The following is a 22,035-nucleotide window of genomic DNA, read 5'->3' as shown; positions in this document are numbered from 1 at the left end:
TAGTACCCAGTAATCAGGAAAAGTTAATTTATGGTCGTGGCAGAGCTCCAACACCTTTTTTTTCACCACACATTCTTATGGGAGTACATTACTAAGTATATGCACCTCACCTGAATGTGTGGTGGAAAATGGTGTTGGTACCAAGAGCATGAATAATTACTCAATAATCTCCCCAATCAAGATTTAGAGGGTATTGAGCTGAAAATAGTTTCTATTGTCCCAAAAAAAAGAAAGGAGAGAGATCTAACAATTGGAAATGCTGTAGCCCTTGGTGCGTTTTCTTCCGGTTATAAAAAACAAAAAAAGCTATTGGAAATGCAAGTCCGATTCCGTTGTTGTTTTGTTTTGGGTGCCGGGCGTGTGTGGACCTGTAGTGATTATGGTGATTGGCTTCTTTTTTCCTATAAATACAAACAACCAACCAACCAACCAACCCTCTCAACCCACACCGGCCGTGTTTGCAAATCACCCCCAAAATTAAGTAGTAACATAAACATGCCTAAAAGAGCCTCTCCAAATCTTCTCCTTTTATGCTTATTCTCCCTCCTAGCTTATGGTTTCCTTCAACTGAGCTGCTGCTACTGCAGTAGTAGTAGTAGTAGTAGTACTACTACTACTACCAGAGAAGTAGTAGTAGTAAAAAGATCAGAAGATGAGAATCATAATAATAAGATCAAAGGAATGTTTGTGTTTGGAAGCTCTTTGGTTGACAATGGGAACAACAACTTCCTCCAAGTATCAATGGCTAAGGCTGATTACTCTCCATATGGGATAGACTTCCCTCTGGGCCCTTCTGGTAGATTTACTAATGGCAAGAATGTAATTGACCTTCTTGGTGACAAGCTTAAGCTTGGTTACTATATTCCACCTTTTACTAATCCTTCCACTAAGGGGACTAAGGTTGTTCATGGTGTCAACTATGCTTCTGGTGGTTCTGGCATTCTTGATGATACTGGCTCTCTTGCTGTAAGTTCGACTACGTACTCTCTCTCTCTCTCTCTCTAACCGATCGAGTCGAGTCCATTAATTAATTGTTTGTTCAAGATTCTTGTTGAACACTTCACCGACTTTTAACACTCTGTTTAGAACTGTGATAAGGAAAGACAGAGAAAGTAATAAGGAAGAAATTTCATTTCATTTTCTATTTTTCTTCACTTATTATCCAAAAAACTCTCTCAAAACTTAAATCAAACAAACCATTAGATTTTCGAACTTTGAAATTTCAAAATCTTGTTGTTCATAATTTGCCCATGCACTTACGAAATCCATCCTGGTTCCGTCCCTTATCTCTACCAAACAATTTTAAATGAGCCGGTCACCTGTGTCAAGCTAGAGACGGTTTCTTGAGTAATATTGCAGACAACATAGTTTCATAGTCATCCACTGATTTGTATAAATGCGTGTTGAGACCTTAATAAGTACGTTACGTGGTGCTCTAAATAAGTGAACTGCGTGAGTGTGTCTGAGAGTGACATTGAAAAGTGTTAAAGCATGCTCCCCAAAACAAAACCCCAACTGAATTAATTATTTTAGGAATAAATCTACAACTGCACTGACTGCGATAGTGTTCCAGTTTCTTCAAATAAGTACTTATTTTGAAATAAGTATTTATTTTTTGAATTAAATGTGATGTATTATGAGAGAATAATTTGTCTCGTAAAACACAAATAAGGCTCCGTTCCAGAATACCTTTTTAAAAAATAAGTACTTATTTGATATTTTTAAACTCAAAAACAATGTAAATGAAAAATAATTTTTTAATTTTTTTTACACCGTATTAAAGATCTCAATAATATCTATCAAACAAGATCCATATTGATAGGAAAATAATTTGCGAAAGCATGATTTTTGAACTTGAAATTGCCTTTTTACAAAAATAAAGACTTATTTTCTTTTTCGAAACGGGCCTAAATTCTTATTTTTTAAGAAGAGAATGTGGAACGGGCAGTTGGATTTGGTCATAAAATAAGTAATTGTTATTGATCAGTGTAACGTGACACTGTACTACCTCCAAGATCACTCTGAATAATTACTCGGTGTAAGGTGACGTTGTAGTACTCAAGGACGTAGCTAGAGGGGAGCATCTCCTGCAATTTTAAAAAATCCAACTTTTACATTGGGATTCATTGTGTATATTCGTTTTATGCAAAAATTCTGGCTCCGTCTATGATAGTTACCAATTTTCCACAAAAAACATTAACATTTGATAGTTTACAACCGAATTTAGGTATTTTAACCCCAAAATAAATAATCTCTTAAATTGCTCCAATTTGCTTCAAATGCATAGACATTTTAAGCGTTCTCTCTTTTTTTTTTGAGTGTTGATAGTGATGCGAATGAAATTATCATACATAGTTTTACAAATGTCTTTGTCTTTGTAAAAATCTATGTCAATAGCAGAGCTGATTTTTTTTCATAGGCGTCGGTAGCCTCATTAGAAATTTTTTTTTTCCTATAAAAAGCACATGAAAATGCAAAAAAGTTGTAGTGTAGCTTTTAAATTTAAACGTTGATCTACCCCTCTTGTTTTATTCCTAGCCACGATATCTTTTATGAAAATGGGTAAGCCTAATTTAGGCAGACACAAATTTTCTTCCACAATCTTCTTCCAAATTTTCCATTCTATTAAAAGTGCATACTGCATATAATAATAATAAAGAAGGGAAAGTCTTGTTTTCAATTTCCAATTAACATCAATTTCTTCTTAATCAAGCAGACTCATAAGGTTGGTTTGATTTATCAGGGCCAAGTGATCAGTTTAAGCCAACAGATGAGAAATTTCGAGGAAGTGACGTTGCCTGATTTGAATGCACAGCTGGGTTGCAGCAGCAGAGAATCACTGCCCAATTATCTGTTTGTGGTGGGAAGTGGAGGGAACGACTACTCATTCAACTACTTTCTGAGAAAATCCAGCAGCAGCAGCAGCAGCAATTACACCTCTATTGAAGCTTTCACTTCGAATCTTATCACTAAACTCTCTGGTCAACTAAAGGTACCCCCTTTGTTTTTTTTTTTGATCCTCAAAGGTACGCCCTTTCAATCAATGGCTTTTCTCAGGGCTCACTTATTGCTGCTTCACTTCTGCTTTCTCCCTTTTTCTTTGGTAGTACAACACTTATGGCTAGCTCTTCACTTGGAACAACGCATAAAGTTGACATTAAGATGCTAACACTTTTTTGCTTTTTTGTGTTTTTACAGTATTAGATAATTTATTTTATGAGAAAAAAAAAGTGATATAAACAAAAAAGAAACTGACAAAATCAATTCCCTATATATTCAAATCAAACTATATAATTAGGTGGAGTTCCACTAAGAGTTTTTAAAAAATCAATACTTATTTCACAATTATGAAAAGGGAAATAAGAACCATAATCCACTAAGACAAAATAATTACTTATTTTGGATTTGGGTTATTAGAGCTAAATACCAAAATGCCATTTATCGCAACATTGAATAGGGAAATGAGCACCCTTGTTCCACTAAGGCAAAATAAGTACTTATTTTGAATTTGGGTTATTTGAGCTAATGACCAAAATGTTCTTTACTTCAACATGTAAATATTTCAACGTAGGTTATCTACTTTTACTACACACATTCCAATGACCAAAATATTTGCGAAAAGTATAATAACACATGTGTTTCTTGGACCAATCCGTCAATTTTTTTTATTGTTTTGCCAGCACCAGCCATTTTTTTTTTTTGACAACACCAACAATAATACTATTTTTTTCTTGTGGCCAACAGTAGCAAGTAAAAAGAGAAACACTAACTCCAACAAACTACAATCACTACATTTTTCCTACCTCTAAAATTTGTCTAAACCTTTTACCACTAGTTTTATTGGTACAAATTGCCTAACATTTTCCATGTTTTTCTTGTACTTTTTTTGGGTGCACGTTTCACATACTTCATAGATAGAAGTTTCTATGCATCTGCACGTTCATCCTCTTGGAAAACTACTTTAATCTTTTTACACAAAGAACAATACGCATGCACCATTGACATTATAATGCCATTTAACTTTGATCGAAAAAGAAAACCCTAATGAAAATAAAAGACGAAAGTCCTAGTTTTGTTGGGCTGGATCACTTTCCAAATACCTATTTCACACTTCGTTACCCAAAAGAACAATAGAAAAAAAAAATCTGCCCAAATTTTTGCAATAAACATAATAGCAACACACATTTGCAGTTATCCCTTTTCTTGGATATTGATGTGTCTTTTACACATTTTTCACTGTCTAGTGGACAATTGTTCACACTTTTTTTGATACATTATGCACTCAACAGATTGTGAAAGCCAACTTTGTTAACCGTTTCCACTTTAAGTTCTTTGTCGTCGTTGTGGTGGTTGTTCATCATGTCATTCTCAATCTCTTTTCATCTTCATCATTTTTCCTTCACGAAAATAGTGCGCCTTCAATGTTCTCCTGTTCAGCGAATTGTGGACGAATGTCTGGCAGATCCTCGTGAATGTGCCCTTCGTCCTTCTCAGTTGCTTGGAAAACTTTTCATCGTCAAGAGAATTGCGTCTGATGAAGTTGTGTATGGCCATGAAAGCTATAACAAACCTCCTTTAATCCTGCGATTTCTAATTTGATAGAATCTTCATCGTCCGCCACCGATTTTTCCATACCCCAAATGCCCGCTCAATGACAGAACGAAGCAACTAGTGCCACCTATTAAAGTGTTCATATTCGTCAAACTGTCGTCTTCTTCTACGCTTGAAGTCCTCTAGGTGGTACTTGTACCCTGTCACGTTTTCGGTTTTCAACATAATTAAGTAATACATTTCAATAAAAGAGAAACCTCGCATATCATATACGTTACCCAAAGGAGTTTCCCACCTGTTTAATTTACAAACAAGTCCTTAAGTTTTGATATTTACAACTTTAGTCAAAAAAAAATTCAATAGTAATTATTTACAAAACCATCTTTAATAAAATGAGATCTTCACCACGATGACGAAATAACCAGTGATGTCAGCTTCCAAAAGTCTTTTACTATCAAGCACACAATGCATGCAATCTTTTGCCCAGTGTCTGAACCTGAAAAGAAAGATTTAGTTGAGCTATACTAGCTCAGTAGAGAATTCTAAGCTCAAGCTATATGTAGTTTGAATGAATCATACACCAAGAATGAATAAGTATGGACAGATACGCCTATAGTACAAGTGACTACCAATAAGCTGCAAATTATCGCTTAAGAGTCCTAGACTTCACATCAATGTCACTAGCCGTTTACTTCTTTAACTAGTTATATTATTAAACTCACGTCATTCCACATTTGTCTATAATCAAATCAAAACATCTTATTATTCTTCATACGGTAGTACAATCTTTCTCGTGTCCACATTGATCTTCATTAAATCTCTCTATTGCAATACCTTTCTTTTCCTTTAATCCGATATTTTCCATCAATAATCACTAGGGTCACCTTGGGTCTAGTTCCCTCGAGCGCATGGTCACCCCGAGTCTTTTTCCTTAATAATAATAATCAGTTGGGGTCACATCGGGTCTAGTTCCCTCGAGCGCAGGGTCACCCCGAGTCTTTTCCTCCAATAATATGAATCAGTTGGGTCACCTCGGGTCTAGTTCCCTCGAGCGCAGGGTCACCCCGAGTCTTTTCCCTCAATAACGACCACTTGGGTCACCTTTCACACTTTTCACAATCGACATCATTTCATAATCAATTTCATCATCCCTTTGACGGTTATACCACTGAATTTTAATTAATCATTACGTGACTCCACAAATGTACATGTTCATGCCTTTTCACTAGTTTACCCATTCGCATCTGACATAGTGTATCAAGCCCGTACGTATAATCCTACCAATCCACCACGTTGATTACATCTCAAACCGTTCTTAACTATCATCCATATCAAGACTTTGACTAATTAATTAATACACGCCTTTTCCTTTTAGTGCACCATAATCCCACACGTCCTCACCGTACCTCTTAAGTACATTTTCCGTACCTTCACAAGCCACATATTAACCCACGACTAGACTCTACGATGCCCGATTATCTAGTTTCTATACTCGGAGTCCGTAAAAGCATGTACTAAAGGAATCTAAGAATTTTACGAGTCAAGGGAGAGAACGGATTGCAATACTACTCGTCGAATCCCTAGACATGTTCACTCTAGTCCATTGAATGCCACTCTAAGTGAGAAACGAGTAATACTCACCAAAACACTTGGAAGGATGCGTAAACAAACCCATTAGAGTCAATGAAAAGCTTCAACATGCGAGTTGAAAGATATAGGGAAGCAGCTGAAAGATACTGCAGCAGCTCAAAGATACTGCAGCACAATCTCCTACCGGTAGGCAAGCAAGTCCTACCGGTAGAAACTGAAGACAGTAAGGCCAACATTACGGTAGAACTAGACCTACCGGTAGGTGAACAAGTCCTACCGGTAGAAACTGAAGACAGGAAGGCCGACATCCCAAATTTATGCTTGAACTGAAGACATCTACCGGACCTACCGGTAGGTGAACGAGTCCTACCGGTAGAAACTGAAGACAGGAAGGCCGACATCCCAAATTTATGCTTGGCCTACCGGTAGGTAAGGAATTCCTACCGGTAGAAGTAGATACGTTGAGCAGCTTTCGAGCTGTTGCTATACGTTTGAGCTGGTTGACGAAATTTCTCAATCGTTCTACCGGTAGGTGAAAAGTGCCTACCGGTAGGGAATCGATTTTTTGGTAAAGTAACAACGTTCTACCGGTAGAAAGAACGGGCCTACCGGTAGGAATCCAGGAAGAACAGACAATTCTGACAGCAACTACGAATTTTCAATCCAAACTTAAACACGACATTACAAGCACGATTCATGCACCAAATCACTCATAAAACATATAAAGAGAGGTAGAATTCCATACCTCAAGTCGAGAAGCGAAACCCACGCAAGCTGAGCAAGCTCTAGCTTTCCAAACTTTGAAATAAACTGAATACTCCTCTTCCGAGCAAGACCCACAAGATTCAAGGTTGGAGTCGCGTATAGAAGCCAAAATGGAGGTGGGTTTGTATGGGTTTTGCACCAATTTGGTGGGCTTTGGTGGAGAGGTTGGGAGAGAGAGATGAGAGCCGGAGAGAGACGAGAGAATTAGAGAGAGAGACAGCCGAGAGAAAAATGAAAAGGGGAAAGTGTTCCCTGGAAATAATAGAGGTGTGGGAAATAATCCCATGCCCTCACACCACACACTCACACATGCACCTCTCATCTATTTACCTTTATATCCTTCTACAAATACGTCATTCCATATATCCACACCGTTTATCTCGACAAGCCGTACAATTATATAAAAAAAATATAGGCCTAAAATACGGGTCTCTACATACCCTTTGTAGGGTGTCATGTATCTTTTTACATTATGATAGCCACTGTCTACCAAATAGTATTTCCCTGAGAATAATAATTTTAGACATAAATACAACTACATTATACAACACTCTATGCTCTTAATTGAACTAACTAAATGCCTACAACAACATTACCTTCTGGTGGATGTGGAAACTTATCCTTGCCTCGACCATAAACACATTCTCTGAATATTTTGTAATCATGCATCGATCCCTCCCACTCTAGCGAGGCAAATGTGAAACATAAATCAAAGTCGTACACGACTATTATGTTCATAATGTGTCCCCCCTTACGTTCTCAAAAGTTTTTCACATCTTTCGGATCAGGATTGCAAAATACATGAGTACCATCCAGAGCCCCAATGCAATCTTGTGAATGATTTACTTAATACATTAGTTTACACACCCAAGTCAAATACCCTCAAGTCAAATACAATGTATGAAAATATTTTTATTTTCTATTTAACGATTTAAGGCAAATTTTGGCATACGCTATACGCTTCGTATTTTGAAATGTCAGTACTGATGTCCACATCCCAAGTAAGGATGTGGGTTATTGTCATGCCTCCACGGGATTATTTTGTGTGACATCATAGTCATCATCCAATCTAGGACTTTGTCGATTTGCCTTGAACAACTAGCCTGCCCACGGTTGAATACATCTTGCACCTGTTTTATAGTCATACCACTCAATATGCATAAGAACATTCCAAGGCTCTCAATAACGCCGATCGCACATTTTCGTATAGTGTGGTAGCTGTATTTCGTAATCATATCATCGCATAGCTTCACAAAAATGTCATTTGTCATGAAAAAGTTTTGAGGACATTTTATAGGATTCTGGATACTTAATATTAACAACACCTAATCATCACCATTGTCTTTCCACACAAGGTACGATATCCTCTCTTTTTTGGGAGGTATTCATTGGCGTGCTCCTTAATAAGCAGGTCTATGAACTCCAAGTCTTTCTGAAATACGGCGTGTGCGATTACTTCGTTAACAACCTCATCATCTGAATCCTCATCAAATAAACTTTCTTCATTATCCGTGGAATACGCCTCGTCTATGTCCATTTGTGAAGCTGAAGGTGTATCCCAATTGAAACTTTTGTATCTGGTTCCACCATATTGACTCCCAAATTAAGTCCCTTTATTACAAAACTCACCTTATTCATTTAATGTACTCTCGTGGGCGTTCCACCATATCGACCCCAAATTCAGTCTCTTCATTAGAAACCAATTAACCACATGCATTTGATGTACTCCCCGTATGCTGTTCCACCTTTTTGATCGCCCGATTCTGTCTCGTCAAGCGACAAACCATCCCATGCATTTGACAGTGTGAAGTAGTTAGAGGGTTGTTGTGCAAATGTATGAGTACCTGCTCTTAACCAAACCCCCAGGTTTGCGTTGGTGTAGTCTTGCAACGACACACGTTCAATCCCTTAAGCTAACATGTCTGCATAGTTCACAGTGTTGTAAGGAAAATCCCCGTAAGACAAAAATTGGAAGGCATGCTCGAATATTTTAACATTACTATACGAATATCCGTACTGGTAATTTGGGACATCTCCACAACTGCCAAAGAATTGTGAGATACAGTATCAATTTTGTTATTGTTACTGAAGTAGTCTGATAATTTGGGACATCTCCATAACGACCGAAGACTAGATTTCCTCAACCATTTGCCTTCAATTGCTTGTGTTTTCACGTCCCGTGGGTAATACTCAAAAAATTATGAAAAACGGCATGTCCTTTTAACCGGTCTAAAGCAAGGCATGACAAGCCGATTGTTTGTCATCGAGCATGGCAAGGCAAAGCATGACACGATTCTATCGAGCAAAAACTAGATTTTCTCGGCCGTTTGCCTTCAATTGCTCGTGATTTCACGTCCCATGGGCAATGCTCAAAAAAAGGCCGAAAATAGCATGCCTTTTGAGCCGGTCTAGCCAAGCATGGCAAGTCGATTGCTTGTCACTGGGCATGGCACGACTCTATCGATCAAAAACTAGATTTCCTTGACCGTTTTCCTTTAATTGCTCGTGCTTTCACTTCCTCTGGGTAATGCTAAGAAAAAGACCAAAAATGGCATGCTCTTTTAATCGGTCTAGCCAAGGCATGGCAAGCCGATTGCTTGTCACCGGGCATTGCAAAGTATGTCACGACTCTATCGAGCAAAAACTAGATTTCCTTGGTTGTTTGGTTTCTATAGCTCTTGCTTTCGCATCCTATGGGTGATGCTAAAAAAAATACCAAAAATGACATGCTCTTTTAACCAGTGTAGCCAAGGTATTGCAAGCCGATTGCATGTTACCGGACAAGGCCCTTGACAAGACTCTATCGAGCAAAAATTAGATTTCCTTGGATGTTTGGCTTCAATTGCTCTTGCTTTCGCGTCCGGTTGGTGATGCTCAAAAGAAAGACTAAAAATGGCTCTTTTAACAGGTCTAGCCAAGGCATGGCAAGCTGATTGCTTGTCACCTGGCATGGCAAGGCATGACACAACTCTATCAAGCATAAGCGTGATTTCCTCGGCCATTTGGCTTCAATTTGCTTTTCCTTTTGCGTCTGGTGGGTAATGCATGAAGAAAAGACTGGAAATGGCTCTTTTAACTTGCCTAGCTAAGGCATGGAAAATGGATTGCTTATCACTGGGTAAGGCAAGGCATGGCACAGCTCTATCAAGCAAAAACTATATTTCCTCCCCCGTTTGGCTTTACTTGATTGTGCTTTCACATGCTGTGGGTAATGCTTGAAAAAAGATCAAAAAATGGTATGCTCTTTCAAGTTTCAATCAGTCTAGCCAATGCATGGCTAGCAGAGTGCTTGTCATTGGCCAAGGCTGGCATGTCACGACTTTATGAAGCAAAAATTAGATTTCCTTGGTCGTTTGGCTTCAATTACTCTTGCTTTTGCGTCCGGTGGGTAGTGCTAAAAAAAAGATCGTAAACAGCACTTTTAACTGGTCTAGCCAAGGCATGGCAAGCCGATTGTTTGTCCCTGGGCAAGGCAAGACATGGCACAACTCTATCAAGCAAAATTTAGATTTCCTCCCTACTATTTCAAGAACCGATTGCTTGTCCCAGGGTAAGGCAAGGCAAGGCATAACACAACTCTATCGAGCAAAAACTAGATTTCCTCCCTACTACTTTAGTAACAACAAAAATGATACCATACCCAACTTCTTTGGTGGTTATGGGGATGTCCTTAACTACTAGTACAGATATTCGTATAACAATGTTAAAATTTTGAGTACGCCTGCCAACTATCGTCTTACGGGGATTTTTCTTACAACACTATAAACTATGCAGACATGTTAGCTCAAAGGATTGAACGTGTGTCGGTGCAAGACTGCACCAACTCGTCCAATGCGAACTCGGGTGTTTGGTCAGGAGCAGGTACTCATATATTTGCACAACAACCATCTAACTACTTCACGCCGTCAAATGCATGGGATGGGCTTTCGCTTGACGGGACAAAATTAGGCTGTTAAAAAGGTGGAACAAGATACGGGAGTAGAACAAATGCATGTGGTTGGTTTTCTAATGAACGGGACTAAATTTAGGGGTTGATATGGTGGAACAACCCATGGGAGTACATCAAATGAATGTGGTGGATTTTTTAATGAAGGGACTCAATTTGGGGGTCAATATGGTGGAACAAGATACTAAAGTCCAATTGGGATACACTTCAGCTCCACAAATGGACACGAACGAGGTGTATGCCATGGATAATGAAGAAAGTTTATTCGATGAGGATTCAAATGATCAGGTTGTTGACGAAGTAATCGCACGTGCCGTATTTCAAAAAGATTTTGAGGTCATAGACCTACTTTTTAAGGGGCACGCCGATGACCTCCCAAAAAGAGTGGATACAGCACCTTAGGTCAAAACACAAAGGTGATCATTGGGTGTTATCAATATTAAGTTCCCAGAATCCTAGAAAGAGTCCTGAAAATTTTTTCATGACAGAGAACGTTTTCGAGAAGTTATGCGACGTTACGATTACGAAATACGGCTTTCACTCAATACAAAGAAGTGCGATCGATTTTATTGAGAGCCTTGAAATGTTCTTATGCATATTGCGTGACATGACCATAAAACAAGTGCAGGAGTTATTCAATCGTGGGCATGCTAGTTGTTCCAGGCATATCAACAAAGTTCTAGATTGTATGATGACTATGGCGTTACATAAAATAACGCCATGGAGGCATGACAATGACCTACATCTTTAGTTGGGATGTAGATCTCAGTACCGACATTTCAAGGTACGAAGCATATTAAAAAAATTTCCTTAAATTGTTAAATAGAAGAGAAAAACATTTCCATACATTGTATTTGACTTTGAGGGTAAAAACTAATGTGTTACATAAATCATTCACAGGATTGTATTGGGGTTCTCAATGGTACTCATGTATTTTGCAATCCTGATCCGAAGGATGCGAAAAAATTATGGGGACATAAGGGAGGGCACACTATAAACATAATAGTCGTGTGCGACTTTGATTTATGCTTCACATTTGTCTTGCCGGGGTGGGAGGGATTGATACATGATTACAAAATATTCAAGGAATGTGCTTATGGTCGAGGCAAGGATAAATTTTCACACCTACCGGAAGGTAATGCTGTTGTAGGCATTTAATTACTTCAATTTAAGAACGTTGTACGAAACAATTGTATTGATATTTGAAATTATTATTCTCAAAGAAATACTACTTGGTGGACGGAAGCTATCTTAATGAAAAGGGATACATGGCACCCTACAAGGATATAAGTACCACCTAGAGGACTTTAGGCGCAGAAGACGACGACAGTTGAACGACTACAAACACTTTAATCGGTGGCACTCGTCACTTCGTTCAGTCCTTGAGCGGCCATTTGGGGTATGAAAAAATTAGTGACGGATGATGAAGATTTCGTCAAATTGTAAGTTGTGGGATCAAGGAGGTTTGTTATGGCTTCCATGGCCATACATAACTTCATCAGACATGATTCTTTTGACGATGAAGTGTTTTCAAAAGCAACTGAGAAGGATGAAGGGTACGTTCACGAGGATCAGCCAGACATTCATCCCCAATTTGTTGAGCAGGAGAACGTTGAAGACGCACTATTTTCGTGAAGGAAAAATGATGAGCAGATGGGAAATTTTCATAATAGAATAATGATGAAGATGGAAAGGTACTGAGAAGGGCATGATGAATAACTACCACAACTGTGACGAAGAACTTAAGGTGAGAACGGTTAACGAAATTGGCCTTCACAATTTGTCTAGTACATAACGTATTGAAAGAAAGTGTGAATAGTCCACCAGGCGGTAGAAAATGTGTAAAAGACACATCGATGCCTGAGAAGAGTGAATTGATAATTGCAAATGTGTGTTGCTATGTTTATTGCAACAATTTGGGCATAATTTTTTTTTGTTCTTTTGGGTAACAATATGTGAAATAGGTATTTGGAAAGCGATCGAGTCCAACAAAACTAGGCCTTCAATCTTTTATTTTCCTTAGGGTTTTGTTTTCGATCAAAGTTAAATGGCATTGTAATGTCAATGCTACATGCATATTGTTCTTTGTGTAAACAGATTGAAGTAGTTTTTCAAGAGGATGGAGGTATATATCTTCATAGGAACTTCTATCTACGAAGTATGGGATATGTACACATAAAGAACAAGAGAAAGATGCAGAATGTTAGGCAATTTGCACTAGGAAAACTAACGGTGAAAGGTTTAGATGAATTTTAGATGTAGGAAAAAGGAAGTGATTGTAGTTTGTTGGAGCTAGCGTTTCTCATTTTTTGTTTGCTATTGTTGGCCACAAGGGAGAAAAAATTGTTGGTATTGTCAAAAATAAATAAATGGCTAGCGTTGGCAAAACAATAAAAAAATTTAGGCAATGCTCAGTGAAGATTTTTTTTTTTCCCCAAGAAATACATGTGTTATTAAACTTTTCACAAATATTGTGATCATTGGAATGCGTGTAGCAGCAGTAGATGACCAACGTTGAAATGTTTACCTGTTGGGATAAAGGGCGTTTTGGTCGTTAACTCAAATAACGCAAACCCAAAATAAGTACTTATTTTGCCTTTGTGGAACATGGGTATGTATTTCCCTACCCAATGTTGGGGTAAATGGCATTTTGGTCATTAGCTCAAATAACTCAAACCCCAAATAAGTACTTATTTTGCCTTACTGGAACAAGGATTCTTATTTTCCTTCCCAAAATTTGGAAATAAGTACTTATTTTTTAATAATCCTTAGTGGAACTCCACCTTGATCTGAATAGTTTTTTTTTTTTCCTTTCTATTTTTGGAATTGAGTTTGATCTGAATAGTTCTTTATATATACTCATCGAGTAATAATTGATACCCATACAAAATCATATTGCTCGAATTTCAGCAGTCCCATGTTTAGAATGTGTTTTTCTTAAAAATTACTTCCTCCGTCCCAAATTTTTGGTCCTCTACGGTTTTATGTGTAATTTTCAATGGCTCATATCTCTCGATGTATATTGTTTAAAATATGCAATATGGATCTTGTTTGATAGATTTCAATTATTTTTATAAAATAATGTTTTCAAAAACATAAAAAATAATACACATTGAGAGATATAAGCAATTAAAAATTACACGTAAAACTATATAGGACTAAGAATCTGGGACGGAGTGAGTATTCAAGAAAAACACTTGTTGCTCCTTTTATGTTAAACTTGGGGTCGTAATGGGCTCATAGCAGGACACTGCAGGACAGTAGTCCCTTTCATGTTGGAAACAATAACAAGAAGCCTTGTCCTTGTTATGTCTTGGACTACAATTGTGACTTGACCAGATTGGCTTCTCCCATTTAATTTTTCTTCGGGCTGATCCGAATGCCTGAATGGTGAAGGCAGAGAGTATGTACTGGAACATGGAATCCCCTATTCTCAATATTTCTGCTCCTTTCCCAATAATTTCATGGTTTTGCCATCATATCTCGAACCCTCTTTGCACACTCTTTGGCCGGGTATGATTATATAATTGAATTACATATAGAAAGGGACTATATATTCAGTGTCATTATAGGATATAGAATAGGAAAATTCTAACACCACATCCATTTACACACCCAATCACACACCCACACTCACAACAAGGGTGGGGCCCACACACACTGGGTGTGTAGTGTGTGCTGGCTCCACCCTTGTTGTGAGTGTGGATGTGTAATTGGGTGTGTAAATGAGTGTGGTAGTAGAATGATTGTATAGAATGCCATGAGAGCGTGCGTGATCGATGCAGATACTATCTCAGTGAAGCCCACAAGGAGCACTGCACCCACATTACATTGCTCAAACCGGGGGACCCCTTTTCATTATCCTAATAATGTTAGCTTGCAAAGGGCTCATGGATCACTCATCCTTATTTGACAGGAGACTTCACCCAGTGCCAAAAACGACAATGCTAAAAAAAAAAAATTAAAATTTGGCTATGAGAAATGGTTGTTAAAAAATTGAATTGGAAAATAAATTTCAGATATTTTGGAATAAATCAAAGATAAAACAGTCCAAGGATGGTATTCCTTGTGTTTCCAATTTTCTTCCAATATTATGCCAAAAAATAATGGAAAAATAATTTTCACACTCTCATTTTTCCCTCACGCAATCCTTTTCTTGTCACTATTCACATGACATTACTAAATTACCCTCATTTATGCATTCACTATGTACGTATGAAGGGCAATTTGATACTTTCACATGAATAACGACAAATAAAGAGTGCAAGTGAATAAAACGGGAGTGTGAAAATCATTTTTTCAGAATAATTTCAATAAATATTTGTGAAACTATTTTTTCCTTCCAATATTAGCCTTTCATGTATGTTTCAAAGTAGGACACTACATTCTCACTTGACAGAGATTGTATGATATGGGAGGCCGAAAGTTTGTGCTGATGTCACTGAACCCAATTGGTTGCACCCCAATGGCTAAAGCAATGCACCTGAGGGAGAAGAATAACAAGGGTTGTAACCAAAAACTGAACCAAGCTGCTCACCTCTTCAACACCCATTTGAAGTCATTGGTAGATGTCATCAAGCCACGAATGCCCGCTTCCAACCTTGTTTATGTCAATTCATACAAAGTCATCAGGGACATCATCAGAAATCCTAGTTTCACAGGTATGTATGCTAGTCTTCCATTACCCATACATTAAAATGATAGAACCGCTGAGAAAGAATTAGAGGCTTTTATTTTTATTTTTTATATCCCCTAAATTATGCACATTTTTTCTACTTAGTCCCTAAATTATCAATTTGACGATTTCATCCTCTCAACTATCATATCGTTACCTACTTAGTCTAATAGATAACGGAAGTTAGGAATTTGGATGGAAAATGCCATCTAAGACCTGTTTGGGACCCTGTAGAGCAGATATTTGATTATGAGAGCTCTAGAAAGAAAAATTAATTATAACCTTTTAACATAAAATGATCAGAAGAATAAGATCTTCACACCGGTTCACATGGATTGAAAATTAGAGCGCTTAATTTTTAACCATATTTTTAATATATAAACAGTCTAAATTCTATATAAAGAACTCAGTTTTTTTTAAAAAAAATGTATGTATTAGTCTCTATAAAATGCCACGTAATATTCTAATATTCGAACTTTGTAAATAAATTAATTGCTCTAATTTTCAATCTGTTTGAACCGATGCGAAGTCTTATTTTTCTGATCATTTTATCCTAAAGGGTCATAATTAATTTTTATCTCTAAGGCTGTCATAATCAAGTATCTATTTTACAGAGTCCCTAATAGGACATTACGTGACAATTTCTATCCAAATTTCTAATTTCCGTTATCTATTGGACTAAGTAGGTAACAGTATGATAGTTGAGGGGATGAAATTATCAAATTGATAATTTAGAGAATAAGTAGAAAAAAGATGCATAGTTTAGGGGATGAAAAGAAAAAAAAACTAAAAGAATTAAATAATTTATGAAGTCGTTCCTTCTCACAAGAAATAATTAACCAGTTAAAAGAGGTTGAGAAATCAACAATCAGAGCCGTTGACCAAAATTTTGGAGACGTCAAAGTTATTGAAAATTAGCTCTTTGAAACTGGTAATGCTTTGGTAACCAAATTTGAGTATCATTTAGTTATTTAACGGGTCTCAACTTTCAAGTCTTCTTCAATGTGCGAAACCAAATTTTTGGTACCTGACATGGTTGAATAAATATGTTGGCCCTGTGGTGACAGGCAGTCCCGACGCATGTTGATGTTTTGTTGATATATCACAGTACTTTTGGTTTCAAGAAATGATTTCTCAATTGTGGATTGTTGATAATAACACAAAGTTCTTTCTTTGGGCTGGGTATTGATATTTATAGCCCCATTGCCCAGATTGTGTGGGGTTAGGTTTATAATCATGTAGGTAGGTAAATAGAATGGGTCAGGTGGGAACAACTCTTGAAACTGAGCTCAGCTTGGCCCGTATATATGTTGATAATAAAAAAAAAAGTATTTTGTGCACTTATATATCATGGCATAGGAAATTAAATTATGATAATATTTTTGTAAATCAGAACTTATCATAACGCAAGTGATAATTTTAAAATCCTATAGTTTTAAGTTAAACCACTTATTTTAGACAAACATAATATGATAGAGCTTATTATAGTTCAGTGTTGGGCCATCTTCTATAGGAGCGTAAGTCTTCAAAAGTTCATACAATTGAATTAAAAGCACAACATTGGAAAATAATAATTTTTTTGCTTGGGCTTCAAAATACTTGCACATAATCAAGCTAAGCCCAACTATAATTCTGAGTTGCATGCTTTGCAAAATCAAACCCGATCAAAGGAATGGTTAGCTAACCAGTGAATCGAAATTGATCGTCTTAAGGTCAATACGTGGGATCAACTAGAAAACAAATCACATTGATTCAATATAATTGGAGTAACAATTTATTTACGTACAATCAAGCAGGCATAGAGCAAGTATTATTTATAGACTTACCACATAAGTATCACAACTACATGGAGGCAATTAAGGTGCGTGGGTGGTAGTGGAAATCTGGAAGAGGGAAAGTTATATTTATATTGGATGTTGGGATTGTAACTTTGAGAGTTAGAATGGGTACAACACACTGGCCACACCCATTTTGACATGATTTTATACTATTACTAGAGTGTTTTTTTTTTCCACGAGTGTATACCATTTGAGTTCATTTTATTGATATGTTTTCGTGTTTCTTTTTATATTTTTCCTAAGTAATATTTTGTAAATGTTTTAAATATATATGTGTGTGTCTGTGTATGTATGTATGTATAAGTTATAATGAAGAATTTGATATCGTACCCGGTAATATACACTAGTAGCCAAAACGGCACCGTCTCCGATAAGGTATTTAGAACCTTGCTATGGTGAGTTTAATAGGTAACATAGGCCAACCAGCACGATAGAATAAAAGACAAGCGTATTATTCTTTCTGGATTTTTGGTAAAATTGTCTAGGTAACATGTGTGTTGCTTGCATCATTGCTTGAATTAGGCTTCATACATTGAAAAAATTAATCATGTTTTTCAGGTTTTAGTGATTCTAGCAATCCATGTTGTGAAGTGGCAACAACTGGGGTTTTGTGCAAGAGAGGAGGCTCAACCTGTACAAATAGAACCCATAATGTGTTCTTTGATGGGTTGCATCCAACTGAAGCAGTGAATGAACTCATAGCAAGAAATGCTTATGCTTCCAATCTGGAAAATGAAGTTTATCCAATTAATATTAAAGAGCTTGTTAGAATGTAGATGATGTACGTGGGTGGAGGACCAAGAACATTGGAATATGCAAGTTAAGTGTGTGTATGTTATTAATTAACAATATATATTTCTTAGATCTGTTAAGGTTTGTCAATGTATTTTCTTTGTTAGAACTCTCTCCGGACATCGATCAATGTTATTACTGTCTTGATGGTTTGGCTTCTTTAACAAATTAATTAATTAACCTTGTGTATTAGCTTTTGTTTCTGTTTGATAATTAATTTAATTCTTTTTGTTTGCGTTTGTCAATGGGTGTAATTAGTTGCTCAGATAAATTTATGGTTTGCATTCGATCTCTTTTTGTAAAAAATATTTATTTGGATGTATTTTCATTCTCATTTGGTTGATGTTAAACTATTTGTTCGGCGTGTGTGCCGTGTGCGTGAAATATTTTCCATATCTTCAACCAAATGGTGCACTTCACTATATGAAAATGACTTTTGGTCATTGAAAACATTTGCAATCCTACCAGCTGATTGAGAGACTAATCACCTTATACAGTATATATATAGTGCACGTACACTTTCTTAAAAAAATGACAAATTTGAGATGCAAGGTTTTGGGCCTTTTGGCTAAAATTCTGAAAGATCAAAGGAATGGTTAACAGTTTATAATCCCGAGTGGCAAGCTTCAAAGTTGTTTTAGGTTATGCACACAAGTAGATCTCTTGCATCTTTATTCTCGTTGAACATTATGCACTAGTACACTACTACAAAATGGTATAAAGATCACGGTCCAAAAACTAAAAAGATCTTACTTTTTGTAAAAGCGTAATAAAATGTTATGGACTATAGTTTTAATCTCAGTTATACGAAAAAACTGAGATGGAAAGATTTTTTAATCTCAGTAATTTAAAAAGTGCGATTGTAACTTCAAGAATAGATCTCATTCTCAAAAAACTGAGATTATATATGAAAGAATATATCTCGTTTCGAAAAAAACTGAGATGAAAAGATTTTTTAATCTCAATAATCTAAAAGTGAGATTGTAACTTAAAGAATAGATCTCGTTTTTGAAAAACTGAGATAAAAAGAACCTTAATCTCAATTATCTAGAAACTGAGATCGTAAGTTAGAGAATACATCACATTTTTTTTTTGGACGTGAGATGAAAGCTCTTATATAGGAAAAGTTGAAAGTCGCTTACCCCTTAATTGACTACGCGCATAATACCTCTAAATAAATGTCACTCTCAACCATTCTACAAAAAAATATTTCGTCAAAAAATGGGGTACTTTCGGCAATGAAAATATATTTCGTCACCAAATGGATATCTTTGGTGATGAAATTTATGAAGGTTGCGTTTCGTCGCCAAATGTATTTCGAGTACAACTCTATGCTCAAAACTCCATTAATTGAGATAATTCAAATTGGGTTTGAACAATAATACAAAGGGCTACAACTTTCATGTTTATTAAAATTTCTAATTTTAATATTTGAAGGTTCAAAATGATGTTCGAAATATATTTTAATGTTAAACGCATATGTTATATATTGAAAAGTGTGCGTGGTGCAGTTGGTTGAAGCTTCTATGCAAAACTCAAAAGACTTAGGTTCAAAACCCAGCAGGATAAATAAAGGGGGATTTTTTTCTTTAGGAAAACGCCACTTTCAATCTCGGTTTTTTCAAAAACTGAGATTACTCTCTAAACAACCACGGTTTTATAATGAAACTGAGATGTGAAGCTATTAAAGGTCACGGTTTTGTCTTTTTTAATAACAGTTTTTATGTTTTTAGTCACGGTATTAATGAGTTTTAATCACGGTTTTTATCCTGTGGTTAAAAGATAGAGACTTTTAGTTACACCTTGATAGACCACGGTTTTGAATGCGAGATTAAAAGTGAAAGATCACCCTAAATAACCGAGGTCCTTATCTATTTTTGTAGTAGTGGTAGTAATTTTTTTTTTAACATTGGTCAATAGTCAGTCATGATTTGGTGGATATGTTCCCCAATTATGGGCTAATGTAGTAATGTTATTATTAGTGTTATAAAAATGAGAGAAGAATAGCTTCGTTTGTCCCAATAATAGTGATTTTGATTCTTGCCGCGCGTCTTATATGAATATTCTAACTCTTATTCGATCGTTTTAGTGACTGCTTAATATCTTCCTTTCCTTTGGTTTGCGTTCAATTGGATGTCGTACGTCAATGTTACACGTCTTGTTTCCATTTTGTTGTGTTGAATTAGGCCCCGTTCCGGAAACCTTCTTAAAAAATAAGTACTTATTTTGCCACTTCTTATTCAAAAATAAGAAAGGTCATTCCACAAAACCCAAATAAAAAGTTCCTTTCACATTTTCAAACTCAAAAATCATGTAAATGAATAAAAAAAAAGTCTTTTTTTTTGCACCGTATTAAAGATCTCAATGAGATCTATCAAACAAGATCCATAGTGATAAGAAAATTATTTGCGTAAACACATGATTTTTGAGCTTGAAGTTGCCTTATACAAAAAATAAGACTGTTGTTATGATAATGGGCGCCGGCGGAGGGAAATTGTACCGGTGGCAGCGCCGGGCCGTCTCCGGCCACCGGACGGCCGATCCCAGCCGTCCAAAAATTCTTAAAAAAAAAACCGAGGGGGCTAGCGCGGGAATCAACGGCATCCGAGGTGTGTAGGGTGCTTGATCCGAGCACCCATTTTCCGTGTATATGTGATGATCATATATACACGAAAAAAGGGGTGCTCAGATCAAGCACCCTACACACCTCAGATGCCGTTAATTCCCGCGTTAGCCCCCTCGATTTTTTTTTTAAAAATTTTTGGACGGCTCGGATCGGCCGTCCGGTGGCCGGAGATGGCCCGGCGCAACCGCTAATACGATTTCCCTCTCCGGCGCCCATTGGTTCCTATATAAATTCTGAAAAATAAGCACCTCCTTATTTTTTGGGGAACAAGCCTTCTTATTCAACAAAAAATAAGTTCTTATTTGGGTTGTGGAACACAACCTTAGTTTTATACCAAACAGTTTGATGTGTTTACCGGGATTTATATTCTTATTATGGTATTGCATTTTCTATCTAATCTCTGCATACATTCTACTTGCAAGAAGAAAAAATTAAGGGAAAGCTTCTGGGAGGATGTGTTTAATTAACTCACTGGTTTAGCTGTTCGAGGAGTATCTGAAGCTTTATTTTGGAAACCATAAACTGGAGTAGATTGTGTTCAAAACTGGAAACTACAAGTACTGGATTGCGTGGAGATTCGAGCAATTTGTGAATGCTCATGAGTTGTGCATGCTTTTTTTTGAACGGCAAAAATAGATTTCATTAATCATCGAAATTATTACAATGACTAATAGGACAAGGAGACAACAAAATAATTGTCCAGTTCGAAACCCAATCCATGATTGACAAGAAACCAATCAAAAACACCTCTTAGGACAAAGCCCACACCTATTGGGCCGAACCCGACACCCTATGGGTCTCAAAATGCCCAGGTTACAAACAAATACAACACAAGAAATTAAACTCCAAAGGCGTCTCATCCTCCTGCCACAATCGCCATCAACTACGCTGCCACAGCCATCCACGACCATCTGTAAGAGACGAGCGCTGCCACACCATCACCGGAACCCAGGGAACAAGCCCCTGTTTCTGCCCCGAAAGAAGGCTCGTCCACCCCTCCACACCCTTCACTGCAGCTGCCATCACCATCACCACCACCACCAGCCCTTGTCGTCGCCGCCAAATGCCACAAACCCGCCGCCCAAAAAAACCCTAAGCCACCAAAAAAACACCTCTGCCTCCCTTCAGTCAGCCAACACCTACAACAAAAAACTAAACGAAAACAGAAAGAACTCCACTACAGCCCCGTCGCCACCTACTGTCACCTCCACCATAGCCGACTGCCCAACGATCCAGCAGAACCACCGAAATG

General features: G+C 37.1%; 1 protein-coding gene across 1 annotated transcript; it reads left to right on the top strand.

The window, feature by feature from the left end:
- Nucleotides 1–327: 327 nt before the first annotated feature.
- On the top strand, nucleotides 328–18,346 carry LOC131330318 (GDSL esterase/lipase At1g29670-like). Its single transcript, XM_058363856.1, has 4 exons — nucleotides 328–966; nucleotides 2,744–2,992; nucleotides 15,252–15,513; nucleotides 17,924–18,346. The coding sequence occupies exons 1-4, from the start codon at nucleotides 496–498 to the stop codon at nucleotides 18,139–18,141; spliced, it is 1,200 nt and encodes a 399-aa protein (XP_058219839.1). The 5' UTR covers nucleotides 328–495; the 3' UTR covers nucleotides 18,142–18,346.
- The last annotated feature ends 3,689 nt before the right edge of the window (nucleotides 18,347–22,035 follow it).

Source organism: Rhododendron vialii, chromosome 6a, assembly GCF_030253575.1.
Source record: "Rhododendron vialii isolate Sample 1 chromosome 6a, ASM3025357v1".
Lineage (NCBI taxonomy): Eukaryota > Viridiplantae > Streptophyta > Magnoliopsida > Ericales > Ericaceae > Rhododendron > Rhododendron vialii.
The sequence above is the reverse complement of the archived record's forward strand: the minus strand, read 5'-3'. Positions and strand labels throughout refer to the sequence as shown.

Excerpts from the sequence above, each read along its gene's own strand:
- LOC131330318 (XM_058363856.1), top strand. The coding sequence starts at position 496 with ATGCCTAAAAGAGCCTCTCCAAATCTTCTCCTTTTATGCTTATTCTCC. Across the intron at positions 2,993-15,251 it reads AACTCTCTGGTCAACTAAAG|AGATTGTATGATATGGGAGG; the intron begins GTACCCCCTTTG and ends CTCACTTGACAG. Across the intron at positions 15,514-17,923 it reads CAGAAATCCTAGTTTCACAG|GTTTTAGTGATTCTAGCAAT; the intron begins GTATGTATGCTA and ends CATGTTTTTCAG.